General features: G+C 35.6%; 2 protein-coding genes and 1 pseudogene across 2 annotated transcripts; 2 read left to right on the top strand and 1 right to left on the bottom strand.

Annotated features, from left to right (window-relative positions):
- Window positions 1–149: 149 nt before the first annotated feature.
- On the bottom strand, window positions 150–3686 carry LOC137718050 (AP-4 complex subunit mu-like; annotated as a pseudogene).
- On the top strand, window positions 3539–6014 carry LOC137717364 (mitogen-activated protein kinase homolog NTF3). Its single transcript, XM_068456714.1, has 3 exons — window positions 3539–3872; window positions 3958–4385; window positions 4994–6014. The coding sequence occupies exons 2-3, from the start codon at window positions 3963–3965 to the stop codon at window positions 5678–5680; spliced, it is 1110 nt and encodes a 369-aa protein (XP_068312815.1). The 5' UTR covers window positions 3539–3872; window positions 3958–3962; the 3' UTR covers window positions 5681–6014.
- Window positions 6015–18149: 12135 nt separating this feature from the next.
- Window positions 18150–19644, top strand: LOC137717654 (bZIP transcription factor 44-like). The gene is made up of 2 exons (XM_068457078.1): window positions 18150–18607; window positions 18716–19644. Exon 2 carries the CDS (start codon window positions 18734–18736, stop codon window positions 19205–19207), a length of 474 nt encoding a protein of 157 aa, XP_068313179.1. The 5' UTR covers window positions 18150–18607; window positions 18716–18733; the 3' UTR covers window positions 19208–19644.
- Window positions 19645–22465: the final 2821 nt, after the last annotated feature.

The following is a 22465-nucleotide window of genomic DNA, read 5'->3' as shown; positions in this document are numbered from 1 at the left end:
TCGATGGGCTTCCAATGTGTTTCCCTTTCTGCAGTAGAGGGCATGCTTCCTGCTGATACATCAGAGTCCAACACCCAGTTGCGTCATGTCATTATAATTAACGTCAAAAGTAGAACACATCCCTCAAGTTCTACCACATTGCAGAAAGTTATGTTTTAGTGAGTCAATCATGATAGTACACAGAACAAAGATTCAATCTGATTTGGTATAAGCAACTAGCTCTATTTTTTGATCTGGTGTAAACGAAATAAGCAATAGAGAAATAAAAATCGAACATACTAGGGAGATGAGATACTACAACCCAGCAACGTAGGAATTTGAGTGTGTGGCATATCTCACCCATCGATATGGATTGTAGCTCTTCCACTTCTTTGTTATATGCAAGTACTTTACCTGTATCAAGACAGATGAAGAAACACAACATCTTAGAATAACTGAGAATACATGATTATAGATGTATGAAAAATCGAAAATACAGAACTGGTTCGTGTTGTGAGTTTGATTCTCAAATTAAGGTCAACTAACTCACCTAGATGGCTACTTTAGAACCTAATTTTGATTTACACATAAAATTCACTTGTAGGACACAAGTCCGTTTTAATTTGGTAGCACTGCTTACATAGACTCCCAGCCCTTGTTTCTACACAATTCTAATAGCATTAAGAAAATTTAAGCTCTGAGTTTGTACCATAGGTCAACAGAAATTGGATGCATCCGGTTAGGTCCTTAGAAGGTCAAGAGAAAATCTTACCAGAAGCCTTTAAGCATTGACCATAGGTATTGTGAAGGTCATGCTAAGAGGTCCAGCTTCTTTGGTAATATTTCCTACATCAGTACAAATGCAGAAACAAAGTAGAATTTACACACCAGTTTCTTTTTCATTCTTCTGACACATAAATGACATTGAATATAATATAGCATTACAGGCTCCAAAATAAAATAGTGTATACCAAGTGATTCCTGTGAAAATGTCAGCTTTGCCTGTAAACCAACAATCTACAATGTAAGGCACCTGTTACTAATTTCGAACACTGAAGCAAACCCATCAGTTGTGTTTCCAACCGCTCCAGGTTCCAACTCAAAACTAACCCTGATGTAGCCCAGAGCGGACGAGATAATCAGTAATGCAAATATGGAACCAGTTTGAAAGATTAAATTTTTCCCCATTCTTGCATGTGGTTACCTAAAGATTTATCGCTGAGTAAAAGTTCATCCAAATTTTCTAAAAGCTGTCCCAAGTTTGAACTGAAACATAATAAATAGTGTGTAATATACAAGAGACAATTCCATGAAACATATTAAAGAAGAGAAAGAAAAGGAATAATTTAGGAAATGAATTGTCTGCCTAACGGGAATTGCTCCACTGTTGTTGATCCTGTCAATCCTGAACCCTACTTGAAAGTATCAACGTTTACATAAGAGTTCCTTTATATGCTTTTCTATATGGTTAGTCATAACCAACGATAACATTACCGAGAAGTTCAGTAAATCATATATGTGGAGTTGCTTATAAAAGTATAACATTATCATACATTAATGATCAATGGCTAGTTTGGTACAATATAGGTCAAATATCTACAAATAAAAGTTAACAATCAAAGTCTATGCTCTATGCTCTTCAGTCAACAGAAGCAAAATATAAGACAGCAGACCAGAAATCTAACATTAATTTTGCTCTAACTCTAAGGTAGGCATTTGCTGTATATGCTGGCAGCGGAATCTGCACAAGGATTTTATCTGCAATAATGCTTGAGGGGAAATCAGCCTAACAAAGCATGATTTAGATGGAATCGGATGTTACTATTTTAAGATACAAGAGCTTTTTGAACTTTTTCTTCACCTTAGGCAGTCCTGTTTCTTCAATAAACGCATTAATATGAAAGGATGGCTTGAACTCCTGAGTGATGCGGTAATTCATGACAGGAAATTCACCATCTGTTGGTACCTATTAAACAGTGGTGTGATCCATTAACTTTAGCACTAACAGAACAGTAGTTATATCTCCCTCCTCAAGAAGTACTGCAGACGATTAAAAATTACAGTGTCTCAATCAGACTCACCAATGTAAGTGTTCTGTCAACATTGAAACTATCAAGATGTACAGATTCGTGGAAATTACAATCGGCCAGTATAACAACCCCTGTTCCTAAAATATAATCTGTTGGAAGAGGCAGCATAATCAGATTAAGAGGGCAATGCTACTAACAGCACTGACATCCAAATCTCACAGATCACACTCAATCCCAGCAAACTATTAAAGAAAGATAGTAAACGAAGACTACCGAGCAAGTCAAATTTCTGGATTGCCTGTGAGATAACTCTTCAATTGGATGGTACCATCAATCTCAGAAGTATATATCCCTGCAAGAACAACATCATAGTAATCAAAACAGCTCAAAATTGATTACCACCTGGGGGTTGTGACGCTAACAAGAAATAAAAATGGTGAGCCAAACACGAGGTACTTACACTGGAACTGAAAGTAACACTCATTTTTTCAATTACGCCCACAAAAATTTCCTCTCTCTTTCTACCTCCACGCTCATTTGCAACAACAGATTTTGCGATTGTCGTCACTGGCATTCTTTTGGCCTGATACCAACATGCAAGTTTAGCAAGTCAATCAAACCATACAATTCAATCAGAACCAACCAAAAATACTGCCACCAGAATGCAAATGATCATATAAATAATACCGTAAAAATTCCAGCAGAACCCGGAGGCAGTAACTGCACAGGATCAACCACAACCGGCTCATTGAACACATACGACTCCCATAATATACAACAGGTTAGCAAGATTACACACACATAAGTCACAAAATGCAGGACTTTGAAGACACCCACAATGATTTGGTCCAGCAACTCGTACACAAGCACGAATTTTTTTCGCAACGATTCTTCACCAAGGACCCGAGGCAGTCTTTAACAACTCTAGATATTCTTCTCAAAATTCCAAAACAAGAGAGGGAGACGAATTCACTCTATGTTACTCATGCAAAATCGAAAATTGGTTAATTTTTCGAAAATGCATTAATCTAAATGATTCTAAATAAATAAATAAGAACACTGAAAATACCTACAAAGACAGGCGGTGCGTCGCCGTCGCCGTCGTCCTTCCAGACCGTCACTTTCCGGAAGAAAACCTCCGCGCTTCCCTTCGGAACTCCGCCGCGATCTGCATCAAATTTTCAAAATTTGAAGCCTGAAACCACAGAAATTTGAAAATTTTGAAGAACCGAATCAAATGCGAGCGAGTGAGAGCGAGACTTACAGCCGCGGAAGACGATGCCGTCGCCCCTCTCTCCGCGAAAGCTCGAAGCTTCTTCTTCCCGTGGATTTGGCGCCACGTTTTAAAGTCACGAGCCAATCACGTGACTCCAACGAGACGACGACGTAGCGAGGCCGTTGAATGCCCGCCTTGCTAAAAAAAAGATGGGTCCCGCCGATTAAAAATATCCGTTGGTCTTCTCGCTAGCGTTAAAAGAGCGAAATCTGGTGGGAGATGCTGCGATTCGTCATCCATCGGACAAAAACAAGAAATAAATAATTAAATTAAAAATAATAATCCAGAAAATATTAAAAAATAATTAAAATCCGCATCATAATTGTCACGAGCTCTTCCCCTCTCTGCTCTAACCGCGACGAGATCACGAACCCACAGCTCTCCGCTCGTCAACCGCCCATATTTCTACGCACCCAGATCGGAATCCGAGTTCCCAATTCCAGATGACTTGATTCGGTGAATTCGGGTGCGAAATTGGAACTAGGGTTTGTGTCGGTGGAATTGGGGCAAGTTTGCGGTGGATTGGATTAGAATTGGGACTGATTCGGACGAGGGATAGCGGAGTGGATGGGACTGGACTGAAAAAGGTAAAATCTTTCTGTTTGTTTGATGAGAATCTGATAGCTTTCTGCGGGAAAAAAGAAGAAATTAATCGAATTTGTTAATGTGAAGGAAAAATGGCGACGCAAGTGGAGCCTCCGAACGGGATCGGGGCGAAAGGGAAGCATTACTACTCGATGTGGCAGACGCTGTTCGAGATCGACACCAAGTACGTGCCGATCAAGCCGATCGGGCGGGGAGCGTACGGCATCGTTTGCTCGTCGGTGAACAGGGAGACGAACGAGAAGGTGGCGATTAAGAAGATCAACAATGCGTTCGAGAACCGAATCGACGCGCTGCGGACGCTGCGGGAGCTGAAGCTGTTGCAGCACCTCCGGCACGAGAATGTGATTGCCTTGAAGGATGTGATGATGCCGATTCAGAGGAAGAGCTTTAAAGACGTGTACTTGGTGTACGAGCTCATGGATACCGATCTCCACCAGATTATCAAGTCTTCGCAGCCGCTTTCGAATGATCACTGTCAGTATTTCCTCTTTCAGGTAATGTAAATTGATTGTTTTTGGATTCGGAGTATCTTTCGCTTTGTTTTGTTAGTGAAATTGTTACCAAATTGGTGATTTAATCGGTATGAACTCGTACTCTCGTACATATATTGTCCAATTTACTTTGCTATCTTGTCCATTTTTGGCTACTTGGAAGATGAAACATGTTTACATTTTGGAATGCTTCATAGAAGCTGATACTGCAGAACACTTTTGATAGTTCTCGCTCGGTTTTATGAAAATTCGGAGACAAGACCGCTGCACTAGCGTTGTTGAACATAGATTGTTGAGTGGTGCTACTGTTTCTTTCATCAATTTGAATTTGAATTATTGATTTGGTTTAGACTAGGGCTTTTAAGGGATGAGTATGATGGATGGATTGAGCTGCATGATTTGCTTTTGCCATGCTTCCTTTATGCCTTTCGTTCTTTTTCTTTTTTCGGAAAAACCCTTTTTTGTACTTCTTCTTGTTAATTTATTTCTTTCTACGGAATTTGTCCTCCATTGTTTCGAATTTAAAACTTTTGGAGAGGATATATTCACAGTTGTCTTTTGTGTTAATCTTTTTTTTCACTTGTACTGAAGAAAATAGAATTTCCTTGCAGCTGCTTCGAGGCCTACAGTATCTCCATTCTGCAAACATTCTCCATCGTGATTTGAAGCCTGGAAACCTTCTTATCAATGCAAACTGTGACTTAAAAATATGTGATTTTGGGCTAGCGCGCACCAGCACAGGAAAGGACCAGTTCATGACCGAGTATGTTGTCACTCGTTGGTACCGTGCCCCTGAGCTCCTGCTCTGCTGTGACAACTATGGAACGTCGATTGATGTGTGGTCTGTTGGGTGCATCTTTGCTGAGCTTCTTGGCCGGAAACCTATCTTCCCTGGTACAGAATGCCTCAACCAGCTCAAACTCATAATTAACATCCTTGGCAGCCAGAGGGAGGAGGATCTCCAATTTATAGACAATCCTAAGGCGACGAAATACATAAAATCGCTGCCCTTTTCTCCGGGGACCCCCCTTTACCCTGATGCTCATCCTCTAGCAATTGATCTACTGCAAAAGATGCTTGTTTTTGACCCATCAAAGAGGATTAGCGTCACTGAAGCACTCCAACACCCATACATGGCCCCATTGTATGATCCTAGTACTAACCCTCCAGCTGAGGTACCTATTGATCTCGACATAGACGAGGATTTAGGAGAAGAGACGATAAGGGAGATGATGTGGAGGGAAATGCTTCTTTACCATCCCGAAGCTGCTACAGACAATGCCGCAGTGTTTTCCTGATCATCTTCGTTCTAGCTTCACTATGTAGAACTTTGAAATGCGTCTTCCATTCCAATAATCTTGAAGCTGCATGCTTCAGCGCGTCGCTCACGCCTTCAGTAGCTTTGTTAATAATAAGTTACGAGCAGCTATGAACCTGAGCCCTGCATATGATTGGCGGCGTTTAAAGTTTGTATATATGTGTGCTTTTGTACGTCTATGGAGTCCGGAACTGGTTTCCTTATGTAATTAACGAAGATACCATTTTACGTCCTCGAAATTTTGTATGATAGACTGAAATTTTACCATGGAGGCATGCTATTGAGACACCGATGCAGCGATACTTCTCCTTTCACTGTTCGATTAGTTTCACAGTTCAAAATTAAGTAGTGATTTCCACGCGTCAATGCGTATTCCTGTTTATCGGATTGAATGAATCATACAAGAAATGGAGGTCCATAAGAGGTGGTCCGTGTGCCAGCACTGCTGTCCTAGTATTGAGCCCATATGGCTGCTTTGTTAAAGCCAACATTCCTGTGTATACAGGAAGACTAGTTATGGTATACGCACCTTGGCGGGCGGTACGTATACCTCCGGTACTAGTCACTGTTGGGATCGTTTTTCCTTTGTGAGGAATGAGATCGACTTCAGGCCCTTACCTTCCGCACCATCTTTAATGTCCCTACATTTCGGTCACAAGCCTATCGTTATTGAGCTCGGCAATTAACATCCGTAGACGTTGGCAAACACAGTCGATGTGGGATTACAAGATAAATGACGTTGGGTTTTATTTTGCCCTTTTCGAGGCCAGAATTGGGTTTGGGTTGGTGTGTCTCCTTCTTCTTCAAGAAGGCTTGGGCCAATTTCCAAGAAAAGGGCCTGTCCGTTTTAAAACTGATGGTCTACAAGCATGCTCCTCACTAGTAATTTTTTACGCGCAAAAAACAATTTCAGTTATTCAATCAAGCATTTCATCGAATACTTTGTGAGGTTATTGTCATCAACCAAATTACAAGCACATGTCAACAGACATCGACGTATGTGGAAACAATCTGGTGATTGATATCGAGTGTTGTTGACGCAACCTGTCGACACACGCTTGCAGGCATTACAGCGAACGCTTGGTGGGTGCAAAAGGGATCTGTAAACATTTGGAGGGTTCTCGTAAGACCTTCACATGTATATCTCCCGGACTCTGAGTGATCCTAACCTTGATCCCAATATGCATATGTCCTTAGTATTTGACTCTGTCGATCACTTTTATTACATGTATAATACTTTTTTTTTTTTGTCAAACAATAGATTTTGTTAGATTAGTTATTAGATTAACGACCGACGATGTTTGAATATACGCCGTTATGAAATGATTCAACTTCTTTCCACCACCATGATAAATGGCCACCTGCATAATATGTATAATATTTCATCTTGTGACTTTTGTTTTCAATACCCGTATCAGTTTTTCGTCCCGCTAATTAAAATACATGCCAAGTTGGCGTCGTGTTTCACGTGGTGATGTTCCCATGAATTAAAAAACAATGCCATATATGAGAAAGGGACGATTAAAGCAAGATTTTTCTTTTTTTTTTTTCTTTTGTATTTTTGGTGGAACTCTTTTCTTCTTTTGCCCTTTTCAGAAAATTGAGAGAGTTTTAATTGGACGAGAGTGAGTGTCGTGCTTCTTTGACACACAAATTTCTTTGAGTTATTGGTCTCAAAACATCCATGCAAAAATTAGGCACCACCGACATTTTATGCCCTTTAATCTGTCTTCGTCTCCACCAAAGAATTTGGGCCAGTTCTTTTTGGTTCTTGACGTACGTCCAACCAACCAATCAACTTATTGGGCACCTTTCAACTTTCCAACCACCAAACCTACCTAGCTAACTGACCATGATGCTCACATGTGTTGAGATTCCATAAAATAGTTTCCACCTATTCTAATAATTTGAAAAAATTTGAGATTTCACTGTAAAATCGGGTGACGGTATAGAAGTTTTTCTAACTTTTTGTAAAGACATGCAAGGTCGGTTTTTTAATTTGCTGACACGTAATTTACACTTTTAACACATTTTACCACTCTCATAACATGACCAGTTGTGTAGTGAAAGATATAAATAAATAAAAATAGTGAAGCAATTACATTCGAGATCTTGTTATAGACATGCTCCAAACTAACCTATCTAGCTAACTAAGCATGATACTCATATGTGTAGAGATTCCAAAAAATATACAACTATTATAATAACACGACGAAAGAAGTTGAGATTTCACTATAAAATTGGTTGACAATATAGAAGTTTTCTTAACTTTTTGTAAAGACATGCAAGGTTGGTCCTTTAATTTACTGACATAGAATTTACACTTTAACACATTTTATCATTCGCATAACTTGATCGGTCGTGTAATAGAAGATATAGATAAAAAAATTAGTGAAACAATTACATTCAAGATTTTGCTATAGACATGTGCTAGACGTGTTAGTTAGTGTAATGTGCTCATTTGTAGAGAATGAACAGAGGTACATAGACTCTTATTTCAAAATAAAATCACCTTTTATTCATGATTTAATTAGGTTTTTGGGCATTGAATTTCATTCTTTTATTATACAGATATATTTATAATTCCAGCCGATCAAAATAGAAGAACCCACTAGTTATTGGCAGACATTGGAAGACTGCACACGGGAAGGTTCTTGCGCATATGCACGACTAGATCACTAAGTGTTTCATGCATGCATACATATATTATAATTATATAGATACTTAGGATAATTAGACCTAAAGTATATTGGACGATTTTGTCATCTTGTTCAACTTTTGTATATTCTAATATCACGTCCACCGTTTTGATTGAATGATTGCAAGGGGGAATTTACGAAACCTTCATCTCACAGTTCATCACTAGCTCCTTCCACTTCCCAGCATATATATCAACTAGGGATTTTGTGTGGAACTCTAGCTAGTTGCAGCACCAGAATATTAAACTAATCACTGATTAAGAAAGATAAATCATAACAATTTTTTTTTATAAATGTTTAGAGAGAGAGGAGGCTTCCCATCTCATCGTTATGGTATCTCACAGGTCTATTTAGAGATTTACAGAGGGGTGATCTTAACCCCTTTTTTAAGTTTTTACCAATACTCACCAAAAAGGATTGCCGGCAAAAGAACCCGAACCTAAGAAAGGTATGTAGAAGAGAGTACAGTTATCATTTCTCATTAAGAACTATGAGCCAATTACCAACAACAACAACAATCAAACCTTATTTCATGAAGTAGTGTCAGCTTTATGAATCCATAATGTCATTACACTTAATTGTGCACCACGTCTTTCGTTAGGATTCTACCAATGATGAACAAAAAATCCTTATTCTGCAAATAATAAACTCGAAATCTGGAGACGTGATTGCTTGCAAGCAAAAATAATTGCCTTCACAACGAAGGCAGATGCAAGAATATTTGATGGACAAGTAAGTGACCCTAGCTAGTTTTAAGGTTGGTAAGAGGAGTGAAGAGAAAGGTGAGACGACAGCACTACATGTACATTAAGCCTACTTTATACTCTGAAACTCACTACTTTAACGTACACAACTATCTTCCATGCTTGATCATGGGCTCATGATATTCACTTGTAGGAAACCCTAGCTAGTAGCTTCTAATGATATGCAAAATTAAAGGGGAGAGCCTTGAAGAGGATTTCTTCACCAACAAATATTAATTTGGTATGTTGTCCAAATATAATTATAATCACTACTAATGTTCTTGCGTGAGATTATCAGTCATTCTAAGTTGAAGTTAACTGCACTTGCGGACACAAAAGACAATAAACCAAGAATCATATGAATACATTCTAACAAATATAACTTTCCCGTATCGATAATATATATCAATAATTACAGCGACGTATGAAGGACATATCGACAGCATCCGCATGCCCATATTTTCTTTAAAGCAGTCATGGTTAGACTAGATGATTGATAAGTCCCAACTTTTTTCTAGAGACTTATACTCACTAATGAAAGAAGCACAAGGACCAACAACCTCAAATGCTAAGGAAAGTAAGAAAAAACCCCACAAATAGAAAAGATGCACGAATCAAGACTGTTTCCATGTTTTAATTACTTTATTTTTATTTTTTAAGAAAGAGTTTAAGCAGAAGAAAAGAAAAAAAGGTGAAAATCATGGCTGCAAAAGAAGACCAAATAAAATTTGTTTCGGGGACCCCTTTGCAAAAGGCTGAATTACTAGACCCTACGAACCAACTACCACTTTCTCCCTCATCTCTCTCGATCTCGATCTCTCTCAAGATATCTTGATCGATGCCTGATAACAAAAACAAAAAAACAGAAGCAAATATGGTGCTTGGAGTAATGTTTTTTTGGAGAATCACGTCTCAAACGATGCTGATTGACCTTTTTAATTACGTATTGGCATCTCTCCCAAACCTTTTCCTCAATGTGCTCCATCACGTAATTGTTTTTGGGTAAAAGACAGAGAATTCTGGCAATGAAAACTCAAATTTAGGTCCACTTGATGGTAGTATATGACAGAAGAGAATGATGGAAAACAGAAGGCAAACAAAAGTAGACAAGGAGTTTAATTGCGTATTTGCTTCATATTGATTAATTTTCTTTTTATACAAACGATAGCGCTATCTGTCGGACAAAAAAAAAAAGTGTCTAAAAGAAAATCGAATACGAAACCTCGAGTTCGAAGATGAATATTGCTAATCAACGGAATTACAAACCCATCACAATTAACTCCTTTTTCTAGAATGAGTAAAAGGATACATTGCCACCAAACTATTTGTACACAGACTACACTTGTGAATCCATCCCAACTTTTTTTTATGTACACAGAAAGTTTGTATGGTTCATTACGACAATGGTCTATGACATTGTTCTCGTGATTATCATACTTTCTTTCATGAACTCGATTTTTATTTTTTGTAATTATCCAAAGATGTTACTCATATCATTTTAGTTCAACAAACTTCTATCTATGTGGCTCAATTTGAGAGGTAAAAAGTCAAAAGTAATAGGAAAATATACTAGTAATGTTACGTAGATCAATTTTTTAGATTAAATTTGTAAACTATATGATGTGTCAACAATAAAACAAATTACCAAAAAATTAAGGACAACTCACATGTAAGAGAGTATGAAAAAATAGGTCATGAGTTCGGTCCATTCACAAGAACACTGTTTGATTCTTTACATAGTAGCCCAGCGATGAAGACCAATAGGAGTAAACTAAGTAAACAATGTAGCAAAAAAATTACAGAAATGTTGCAGTTAATAATTAGGAACGTGATTGTGTAAATCATAATAGATTATGTTTATGAATCCTATTTCATACTAAATTATGTATTGGGGTAAGTAAAACCCGTCATGTATACTATAAATAAAGATACAAAACATGAAGAATATCATCAAAAATTTCTTAAGCCCTTCTTTCCTGATCTCTGTGCCGATCTCCCTCTCTCTTCCTTCTCTAAATTTAGGGTTATTATACAAAATGGTCCCTGGGATTTTCATGATCAATAGAAATTGTCCATGAGATTGAAAATCAATAGAAATGGTCCTTGAGATTGTCCACCATATATGATTTTGGTCATTCCGTTAAAAACTTTTTGGGCAATTTTCAAAGCTTCGTAACTCAATCGATTCTTAACCAAATTCGATCCATAATATATCAAAATGAAGATAAGAAAGTGTAGAATAAGATTATACTTATTTGGAAGCCCAATGATTGCCGGAGATGGCCGGAAAATAGCCTGAAATGTGACTAGTCCGCAGGAAAACTGGAAACTTGCCGGAAATTGGGTAAAGTTTAAACGTTCATAACTTCTTCAATACTCAATGAAATTGAGTGATTTAAAAACGAAAATCATACTTCTTGATGAAAGGAAGAGAATGGTATCTTTCTTTACTGCTAACTTGCCATAGTTTGGCCGGAAAACGGCTCGAAAGTGGCTAACTCGAAAATAGTTAGCCACTTTCGAGCCGTTGTCCGACCAAACCACAACGAGTTAGCCTTAGAAAAAGGTACCATTCTCTTCGTCTCGTCAATAAGTATTATTTTCGTTTTTGAATCACTCAATTTGGTTGAGTATTGAAGAAGTTATGAACGTTTAAAGTTTACCCAGTTTCCGGCGAGTTTTCTAGTTTTTCCGCGGACCAGTCACCTTTCAGACTATTTTCCGGCCATCTCTGACAACCATTGGGCTTTCAAATAGGTATAATCTTATTCTACACTTTCCTATCTTCATTTTGATATATTATGGGTCGAATTTGGTTAAGAAACGATTGAGTTACAAAGCTTTGAAAATTGTCCAAAATCGTTTTTAACGGAATGACCAAAATCATGAATGGTGGACAATCTCAGGGACCATTTCTATTGATTTTCAATCTTAGGGATCATTTCTATTGATCATGCAAATCTCATGACCATTTTGTATAATAACCCCTAAATTAATACTACAACAAAAACTAAAGACTCGTTACTTGTAAAGAGCATTTGAATTATTTAATTGGCTCCAAAAGAATTTCCAACAATTGTGGGCATGCATTTTGCATCACACGAGTAAGAAGCTTTCAGCTCAAAGACCACATCCCACTTTTTGCCCATCCAATCCACAACAATTAGCCCTCTATTAGGCATAAGACTCTCACTAATCCATTTTCAATGTATTCCAAATGTTTCTACAAAAATTCATTAATTTAAAGGTCAGGCCAGTATAGAAGGCATGCAGTTTGATTTGGTAGCTAAAGCAGTATTTGAGATTGGCACAACTCTTTAGTTCGATAGAAGTAGTTTTTGAGTTTGCTAAATCATTTTGATTCTTTTGTAAAAAATTTGTCAATATCCTCACTAAGTAGAGATGTTGGTTTGACAAAAATACATCAAAAAGGTGACCACATGGTCTTTCAGGTGATAATTTAAAGAGGATATTAACAAATTTTTCACGAAATGATCAAAATAATTTACGCTGAACAAATTCAGAGATCACTTTTATTGATTTTCAATGTTAAAGTGAAAAGTGAAAAGTTATATCAATCTCAAAAATTATTTTGACTAAAAATTCATTTGATTTTTACACTGCTACTGCATCGTGTTTACCATTGGCCGGCTATTTCATTAGAAAATAAAAGTCGGTTGAAATGTTAATAAATATTAGTGCTTTTTGTAAAGTATACTTAATTATGTGTATTAAACTACTAATTAATCATTAAGTTACAAACAGACACAGTAATTTCAATGCTTCCTGTACAATATTCGACAATAATTAATCTCGTCCCTTTGACTTTGGTTAATTCCTAGACTGGTCCCCAAAATCTTGAATGTAATACAATAATATTTACAAGATCGATCTAGTGCAGTCTGCAGTGCCTCTAGGTATTGACCAAAGGGCAAATTCTTGGATGTAATCGGAAATAATAATTTGTTTCTCTCTAATTTTATCGTCACTGAAAAGCTGTACTTTCAATTGTATGGCAGAATACCAGAAACTAAAAAGAAGTATTTAGAAGTATTATGAGTTTATGTTTAGGATATGTATCGTGTTAAATCAATCCACACAGTTATGAGTAAATTGTTAGTCACAAAGACCCTTTATCTCTATAGGGAAGATGCAAAAACAAGAAATACAGTAAAGTAATTACAAATGGTGAGGTTGATATTCCAGAGCTTGCAGTTGCAGACAATAATATGGCGTACTAGTGCTTCTGGTGGGCACCAGATGACAGTAAAAATAATGGTGCAGGGGACGAGAGAGAGTACAGTCTATGAGTTTGAGGCACGGAAAAGGTAAAAAGGGAACAAAGTAGGGTGCATGGTGGGGAGAGAGCTGGGTTCCACTCTCACCAGAGAGAGGGTTTCAGGAAAAAGTTAACCTGCTCGTTGTGGCCTTTGGGAGCAAGGAGAACACCAAATAATCTTATTGGCTTATGTTGGAGTCTCTCATGCTTTATTCTGATTCAGAATGAAGACCTCAATTTTTTGCTTTGTCAAGGTGTGAATTGCTACCCATCAATTGGGTTAGGGTTTTCCTACAAACAGGAGGAATTAAGGCGTGTTTAATTTGACCTTGTATGAGAATAATGAATCATTCATTCACTTTAACTCACTATTCATACAACCAATTACTTTAACGTTCTGCTTAGTTACATGCCAAATCACTTTTTTGCTTTGTTAAGGTGTAAACTACTACCCACCTATTGAAGACCAAACTTTATAACTTATTATTAAAAGCCGATATTTTTCCTTCACTTGCAACGTAAGATAAGTGTGACAGTAATTTACAACGATAAAAGATCTTACGTGTGATAGTAATTTACAACGATAAAATGAAATTTTTTGAGATTCTACTATAAATCAGTTCGCAATATAGGGAGTAACCCAACTTCCTTATAAACTCATACGAAGTCCCTTCTCTCATAAGTGAAAGATTCATTGTCAACAAATATTACACTCGCTAAGTGTGTATATAGAACTATGGTTTAGGAATAGAACTATATGGAGAGAAGCTTCTTACTCTAGTAAAAACGAGAAAGGAATAGGACTATCGTACATAGACCATCTATGCACTGTATAGGACTTCTTCAATACTTCACTGTCCATTTTTTGCTCCAGATACAAGCGGAAATACACATTCGCTGCGTACAAGAATAATTTCATTTTACTATAGTGGAACGAGATTCCCGCTCATAAGTGACTTGAGACCATACACGCACCAGAGAGCTAGCTAAAATAGACAGCGCTTCATTACAAAAAGGAAAAGTGAGGAGGAAACCAATCCGATGGAAAATTTTCTTCTGATCTTACAATGATCCCTCTTTGCAGTGTACGTAAATGATAAGGTTATCTTTCTAATTTTAACCCTTCAACTTGTGTATCTTTTGCTATTTTATTACATTACTGTGGAGCTGGCAAATTGTCCTTGACAATGACAAGTTGATATGAAGGTGATGCCACGAACCACATAATCCAGATTAAGATAATGCGATATACAGATTAATATCTCGCAGGTGAGAATAAATTTACCATAAACAGCAAGAATTCACCTCAATCATTGTTGTTGGAGCTTAAAATGTTGTGAGTGTTAGTAGTTTTCAATGCGATATTCCGAAATGATATCGTGGTCCCTCTAGCTATAAGGCATGAACATGAACAAAGAAGAAAGTATTGTTCCTACTATTAAAACACTTGTAAAAGTTGAAATATATTGGGCAGATAGAGACACAATTTGAATTGCACCAACATTTCGTTTATATTCTTCTTCCGTCTTTTTTGAAAAGAAAAGAACAAATTGAACTATCAAACTGTGGAATTGAACTTCTACTACTTCTAATAATACGACATACTCAAGGTTCTAAAATGCATTAGGTGCTAGTTAGGTAGCGGCAAGGGCTTAGCGCCTAGGCTTTTAAGCGGGGGCTTAAGTTTTTTTATTATTTAATTTTAATTAAATTTATGATATACATATAAATAAATGTCTACTATTACTTAAAAAATACATTATTGTATTAGGACACATAAATTACAAAATAGAATGATATATAAATTATAATTAATGTTTATTCAAGTATTCAACAAGTCTCTTATAATTTATTGAAAAAATAAAATGCAAAATGGAAGGTAATTATCTATTTTCTGTTTATGTAAGAATTGCGACCTAAACAGTCTAGGCGGGCTCCTAGGTGAGTCTAGACGGATTGGACGGGTATCTAGGTAGGTCTAGGCTCCCTTTCTTATTTTTTAATAGCCTAGAGATTAATCGTGGCGGTGATCAACCGCTTAGCTCCGAGGCTGCCCTAGACGAAACTTCCTTTTTTTTTTTTTTTGGAACAATCGATATTATCTTTCTTTACTAAGTGGAACAGGGTAGGTTTAGCCTCATAATGAACTAGCAATATTGTGTTCAAAATTTATTTTTAACAAAAATCGAACTTAAAACATCTCACTTACAAATTAAGAGAAATACTATTCACTGATTCGATCATTAGTACTCAATAATAACGCACTCGTGCTATGAAATTCTTTCTCGTGAACTCCAGAGCATTCATGAGTAAAAGAAAAATTAATGATCAGCAGCAAAAAGAAAAAGAGTTTCACAAACGCCAAGAACATTTTAGAGAGAGAGAGAGAAAGAGAGAGAGAGGGAAAATGTTGGGAAAGTGTTTTCTCAAGGAACCCTTCTATCATTGGTTAATTATAAAAACGAGTAAAACTTTAGACACGTGTCAAGAGTCTCTTGGTGCAAATAAAAGTAGGGTAACACAGGAAACTAACTGTTTAGACAAAATGTTAAAAATTATTGATTATAGAATTATTTTAAGTGTTGCTGAATATGCTTATTTCTTATACTATTTATTAATAAAGCCTTCTTTATCAGCCAAAAATCAAACGAACCATTCCATGTGTAAACTGAAAGAAATATCATGAAAAAAAAAAAAAATCATAAAAGTAATTTTTTGCTGTTTTTTGTCTTCCCTCGCCCACATTTAATCATAGTTTTTCTCCTCCACTCTCTGTCGCTTCCAACTTTTTCCTTTTTTTTTTAATTTTAATTTTCATTCAGATAAAGCTCCATTAATTCCATTTTTTTTAAATAATCATATATGTTGTAGCTCTATTTAACTAAAGAATTATAGAGAGATGCAGAGAGTTAGCGCAACAAAGAGGACAATTTGGTGAATTCTGAGATGATTTCTCATCTCATTGTGCTTCATTTATAGTATTATAGAAAGTAAATTTCGCATCCTTTAGGTATGAACATACAAACAGAAACTATCTAAAAGATATCATAGAATCCCAATAAGATTTACACAAACATGGTTAAATTTGTAAATTTAAACACACATAATTTGTAGGGCTTTTTTTTTTGTTTTTTTTGGTAAAACATAATTTGTAGGGCTTTTATATGGTTGGAAACGAAGGTGACGGGCTGACAATCCTTTCAGATTTGAACCCAACACAAAATATTTTTAAAAGACGGTATTGTCCTTGTCCTACTACTTTTATACCACCTCCGTCCCTGAGATTCCTTCTGCTACGGTCAGGCGTCACTTGTTACATTCTTTATCAATAAAAAGGGCACAACCTGTCACTTTCTACCGAAACGGTTAAATCCGGTAGTCTGACGGTGAAAGAGAGGTAAAAAGAAAATACAATATGTACAAACTAAATAAACAAAATCATCGTTTTTTTTTATTATCAATAAATTTATTTGATCCGAAAATCTTTTAGTCGATGCAAATGATCTTCTATTACAGTGGTGAACAAGAATATTTTTTTTTACATCATGGCGTGTGTTTAAACTCCGTCAACTCCGTAATCTAATATTTATTGTTTGACAAAAAGGAAAATCTTTTAATTGATAATTAATCCAATAAAATTGACGATTTATCATGAAGTTACTAATTATTATTATAATCCATTACCTGTTCAACACAAATAAATGTTAAAACATCTCTGTATTAAAAGATTTTTTTAAGTAATTATCCATTATTTGTTCAACAAAAATAAATGTTAAAATATCTCTTTTGACTGAAAAAATGTTAAAATATATCTAAATTAATAATTTTAAAGTAATTAAATGCTGATAAAAAAATTAATTGTAAAAATTATGACATTTATACAGTAAAATATGCTGTCATATACCGGGTAGTTTTCTCAACCAAAAAATAGAAAAAAAAAAAAAAAAAACATAAAATGGATCATTAAATTTTTATAGAAAAAAAAATATATATATATATATATATATATATATATATATGAGTGTTTCTCTGCTCACCAGCTGGAATTGGACGGTTATGGAAATTTCGTACATACTTCACATGCCTTACCAGCGTCTCCCCCAACAAACCCTTCCTCATTTGCGGGAGGCATATTCAGTTTGCCGGGACACGGTCCATGCGTAAAGTGTAATAACATAATTGTGAGAAATTTTATTTTATATTAACTAATGAAAATTTTTTAAAAATTTTGAGTTTTAACGATAAGGATAAAATAAAGGGTACAATGAATAATACTATTATTAAATTTTTAGTGTAAAAATGTAATTTTTCGGTAAAGTAAATAGTGCCAAAAATTTTTCTTTTTATTTTTACAATTTTAATTAATTGTATTATTATATTTATTATACAAATCGTGTTTCCAAGGCATTGAATAATTTATCTATTTAGAGAGGGAATATGTGTACTCACCACCCTCACTAGATGATAATACTCATCACCCTCTTTATGATCGTTAGATGAATTTAAATTTATTCAAAAGTAATAAATAAGGTGTGTTAAAATGCACCCATTTTGTGGAAGAGTTGAGATGAGATTCCAAAGCCCTTTACTTTTCCAACTTTTTTTTCTATTTTTCTTCATTTTTAATTTTTTAATCAATTTTCCAATTTCTTTGATTTCGCCTTTTGGAGTATTTTATTGCATTTTCCTTCTATAAATTGACCCCTCAATTCCATTGCAAACCTCTTCCTCTTCTCTTCTCTTCCTCCTCTTTTGTTTACAGATCATTCTGAGAGCTTAAATTCTCCCCCTGAGTTCTTTCTCTCTCTTGAGCCGAGGCTCTGTTGGGTTTTCTTCCAAGAATTTCTGGGTGTTTTTTTTTTTTGCTTAATTTTGGGTTTTCATTTCTGGGTTTTTGCTGTTGAATCTTGGGTCTTTGGATCCTGTACCCAAAACCCATATATTTTCTGATCCAATTAGTCTTTGAAGTTGAAATCTGAATTTAATTTTGTGTTTCTGCTGAGATTTATTTCTCTGTTTCAGAAAATAAAACTCTGGAAAATTAAATGCTGAAAATCTGGATCTTAATGTTTGAGATTCATGTCGCCGGTTCTCAGTGAAATCCTCCGTTCGGGGTTTATGGTAGATTCCTCCCTCCGGCGCAGAACCCACCTCGTCCAATCTTTCTCCGTCATCTTCCTCTACTGGTTTTACGTTTTCTCATAAATCAGCTCCCCGCACAGCCTAATACCTATATTATATATATAATCGCGCTTAATTATCTGAATAATTAGTATTTGGTTCTTCGTGTTTAGGGTTTAATCTAAGTTTCTATGGCTTCTTCAAGCGGAAATTCCTCTGGTTCCACTCAGCTTCAGAACTCTGGCTCCGAAGGGGATCTGCATCATCTGGTGGATCAAAGAAAGAGAAAACGGATGCAGTCGAACCGCGAATCGGCGCGGCGGTCGCGGATGCGGAAGCAGCAACACCTGGACGATCTGACGGCGCAGGTCACCCAGCTGCGGAAGGAGAACAACCAAATCCTGACCAGCATAAACATCACCACCCAGCACTACATGAATGTCGAGTCGGAAAACTCGGTCTTGAAAGCGCAGATGGCGGAACTCAGCCAGAGACTGGAGTCACTCAACGAGATCCTCGGTTACATCGACGCCGGCGGCGGTTACGGCGGAGACTTTGAAACCGCCCCGGTTGCCGTTCACAACAACTTCATAAACCCTTGGAACATGCTTTATGTTAACCAACCAATCATGGCCACTGCCGACATGCTTGACCAATACTATTAACTAACCAATGGCAACGATGACAATAGAAAATTTTACCTTTAACCACAATGTCACTGTTTCGGTATTTCAAAACCTTAACTTACTATTATGTATTTTAATTATCTCTTATCTCATTTGGTAATATGTTATTGGTTATAAACACCGTTACAGTGAAGTTCTGAGTGTAGGGTAAGAGGGGGTGATTGGTCAGTTCGTTTTGTTGCCTAGTCTTTGGTGTTGGTGGTGTTTGGAATTGCATCATAGTCTCAAATGATTGGCGGAGGAAAGAACAACTTGGTTTTGTTTATGTAATCAGATATTAATATTAGGAGAATCCAATATATGATGACTGCGATGGAAATGGGCAAAATTGAGAGGGACCAGAGAAGTGGGTTCTAGAATTTGTAATGAGTATTACGGTGTGAATGCTAAATTATCGATGTAAATTTCTCTATTGACTTTAAATTTCTTGCCACTTGTTTGTGTATTATTTTTATTTTGACTTAAACAAGTATCAACACACAAAATGTTTATAAAATACGTTCAATCACATCCGACCTATCAAACGAGCCCTGAAAGTTTTGGTTGCTTTCATAGAGTTTGCAAGTTGAAACAAGTAATTAGAACACTTCTACACGTTATTTAGTTTCTCCTATAGTCTATTACTTGAATTTTCAATGCTTTAGCATTATGGTGTATTATTATTGGCACTACAAAATCATATTGTTTAGTCTTGATTTATTGATTAAGGGCGTGTACATTCACAATTTATCAATAATATTGTGTTTGATTATTTATTTAGGTCACAGTTAGAAAACTAAACGCTTTTATGATTTGAGCGAGTTTTGCTAGGACCAGATTTCAATGACGACATAGTTAAAAATGTGGATAATATCATGATATGGAGTGGTTAAGTCACCAATTGGATTGCATTCGAGCACTTCTCTGTGTGCATGCATATAGTCCTCATGGTTGAAGGATTCCTCAATTAAGTTTATCTGAGAGATCTTTTGTATGACTTACTCTACATCGTATTTCAATGATTCTATATCGTATTTCAACGATTCAGCAGTTCATCGCTTAGGCCTTCCGTCAAAGATCATCTTTACTAGGAATCACCCACATTCAAAACTATTTGACCGTTGGATTAAATGAAAGTCATATTACTGTTTCTTAGAAAAATCATATTCATCTATTTTCTTTGCTACAATTGGATGTCATAATGGTTTTGTCTAATTTTTTTATAAGGATGATCTATGAATGATATATTAAAGCACAAACAGTTTGGATCGTTGAAAAAATTACGAAATGAGCACCATAAAATGTCTTTCAAATAGTATGTACATATAAAGCTTCATCACATTTAACAATGTCTAAAAATATGTAAAGCCAATGTTGTGTTGATGAAATTATGCAAATAAAAGATTCCAAAAGAGAAAATAAAGATCCAGAACTTGAGGTTCTCCTGCGCCTACGCCATGTTATCTTCCTCAAGAAAAGAAGACAGAGATGCTTTGCTTCATATTAAATGAATTTTCTGTCTATTGATCTGTTTTTGGTCCCCCATTGGTGCTGTATAATCCATCATTTTATAAAACATCAAATTACTCGAACGTTCAAATACCGGTGGTGGAGATTCTATGCACATTCAAATAAAGTTTTTCTTTTGGAAATTGAAATCTTATGTGGATCTCTGTGTCTGTAGCCAACGGACCTAAAGATTTAGACCATTCATTTTAAATTATATGATTTTCATTAGTTTATTTTATGGGCTTCACTTCACAAATTAAGGGTCCAAATCTCTTTTTTAAACCGTTCGGATCTTTGGACACGCTAGTAAACTTCGAGATCCGGAGAGATTTCGATTCTTCTTTTGGCTTGTTTTAAATAGTTTATTAGGTATTTTGAATATTTTAAAGAATTAGATCGATGGATTTCCAGATTGACGGAGGGTTTATGTGAATCTAATCACAAAACAATATGGGCCCGCACACTCCCAATAAACAAAATGAAGTTAAAAATAATTCAGTATTCTACAATTTCATACATATTTAACTGTTTTGTTCTTGGTGATATATATGTTAATAATATGATAAATAATTACCATAGGAGACAAAAAAAAAAGTTATTTTAGTAGAGAAAAATATGAAAAAATTATCCCTTTCTCCTCGACTCTTTTCCCATGTTTGGATTGTTGTGCCAATTGGTGCTGGCTAATAGCTCCAATTTGATTATTTGGCCAATGATTTTGCCTTGGTTCAATTTATTTTTGATTTATGATTCGTTTGAAAGTGCTTTTAGAATAACTATAAACGTTTTTAGGAAAAATATATTTGAAAACAATCTTTATTAAAAACACACTTGAAATGCTTTTTAAAAAACATATAATTGATGTATGACATTGACAAGTTCCAGGAACATTAGATATGTTTATCAACACCATATTCTATTTGTATGACATTTTAACTTTAACGTTCATCAATACATATTATAATTTTTAAATTAATAACATCATGTAATTTTGTGACTTTTTCACTCATAATACTTCATGATGCACCTATAACCTCAACAAACTTTGATGGGACCATAACATAAACCAGCAGGACAAAATTGGAATCGGTGGTAGGTAAAGTAAGAACTTCAAACTCAAGCACATGCAACAATCACGAGATGATACAGTAGTCAACAACGAATTTCATATATGTATTCTTGACAGCATGTTCTGAGTTTGATTTTTAATGTTGATAAATCACACCATGATGGTCAAAAAAATATTAAAATACTTATATGAATCTTTTCAATCCTAAAAGATGAATTGAAATGGCGAGGCCACGATTAGTCCCTAACAAAAACTCTGGCATACGCCAGATTCCTCAGAAGCAAGTAGGAAATCCCAGATTTTATTTTCATTTTTGTCACACAGCCTACATATGGAGAGGACAATCAAGTACATGATGTGTCGTACTTGTTTGCTCGATTAACATGGGTTGACATGGAATGTCCCCTTTGTTTTATTTTAATTTATTAAACACTTAATTATACAGGAAATTGCTGCATATATCAAAATATTTTGATATAGTGTGTGGGATGCTACTTCTTTTCTTTGTTCCTTTCATTAATTATTTATAGAAAAAGAAAACAAGAAAACTACAACAAGAGGGAAGGAGCTTTCATCCTTTCAATTTAACCAAAGATAAAACCAGTAGTAATTAAAGTTTAATTCTACAGCTCTATATATGTTATTTATATTGTATTGTAATCTCAAATATTATGATGGCG

This window comes from Pyrus communis, chromosome 15 (genome assembly GCF_963583255.1).
Source record: "Pyrus communis chromosome 15, drPyrComm1.1, whole genome shotgun sequence".
In the NCBI taxonomy this organism is placed as follows: domain Eukaryota; kingdom Viridiplantae; phylum Streptophyta; class Magnoliopsida; order Rosales; family Rosaceae; genus Pyrus; species Pyrus communis.
This window is presented reverse-complemented; position numbering and strand designations above follow the sequence as displayed.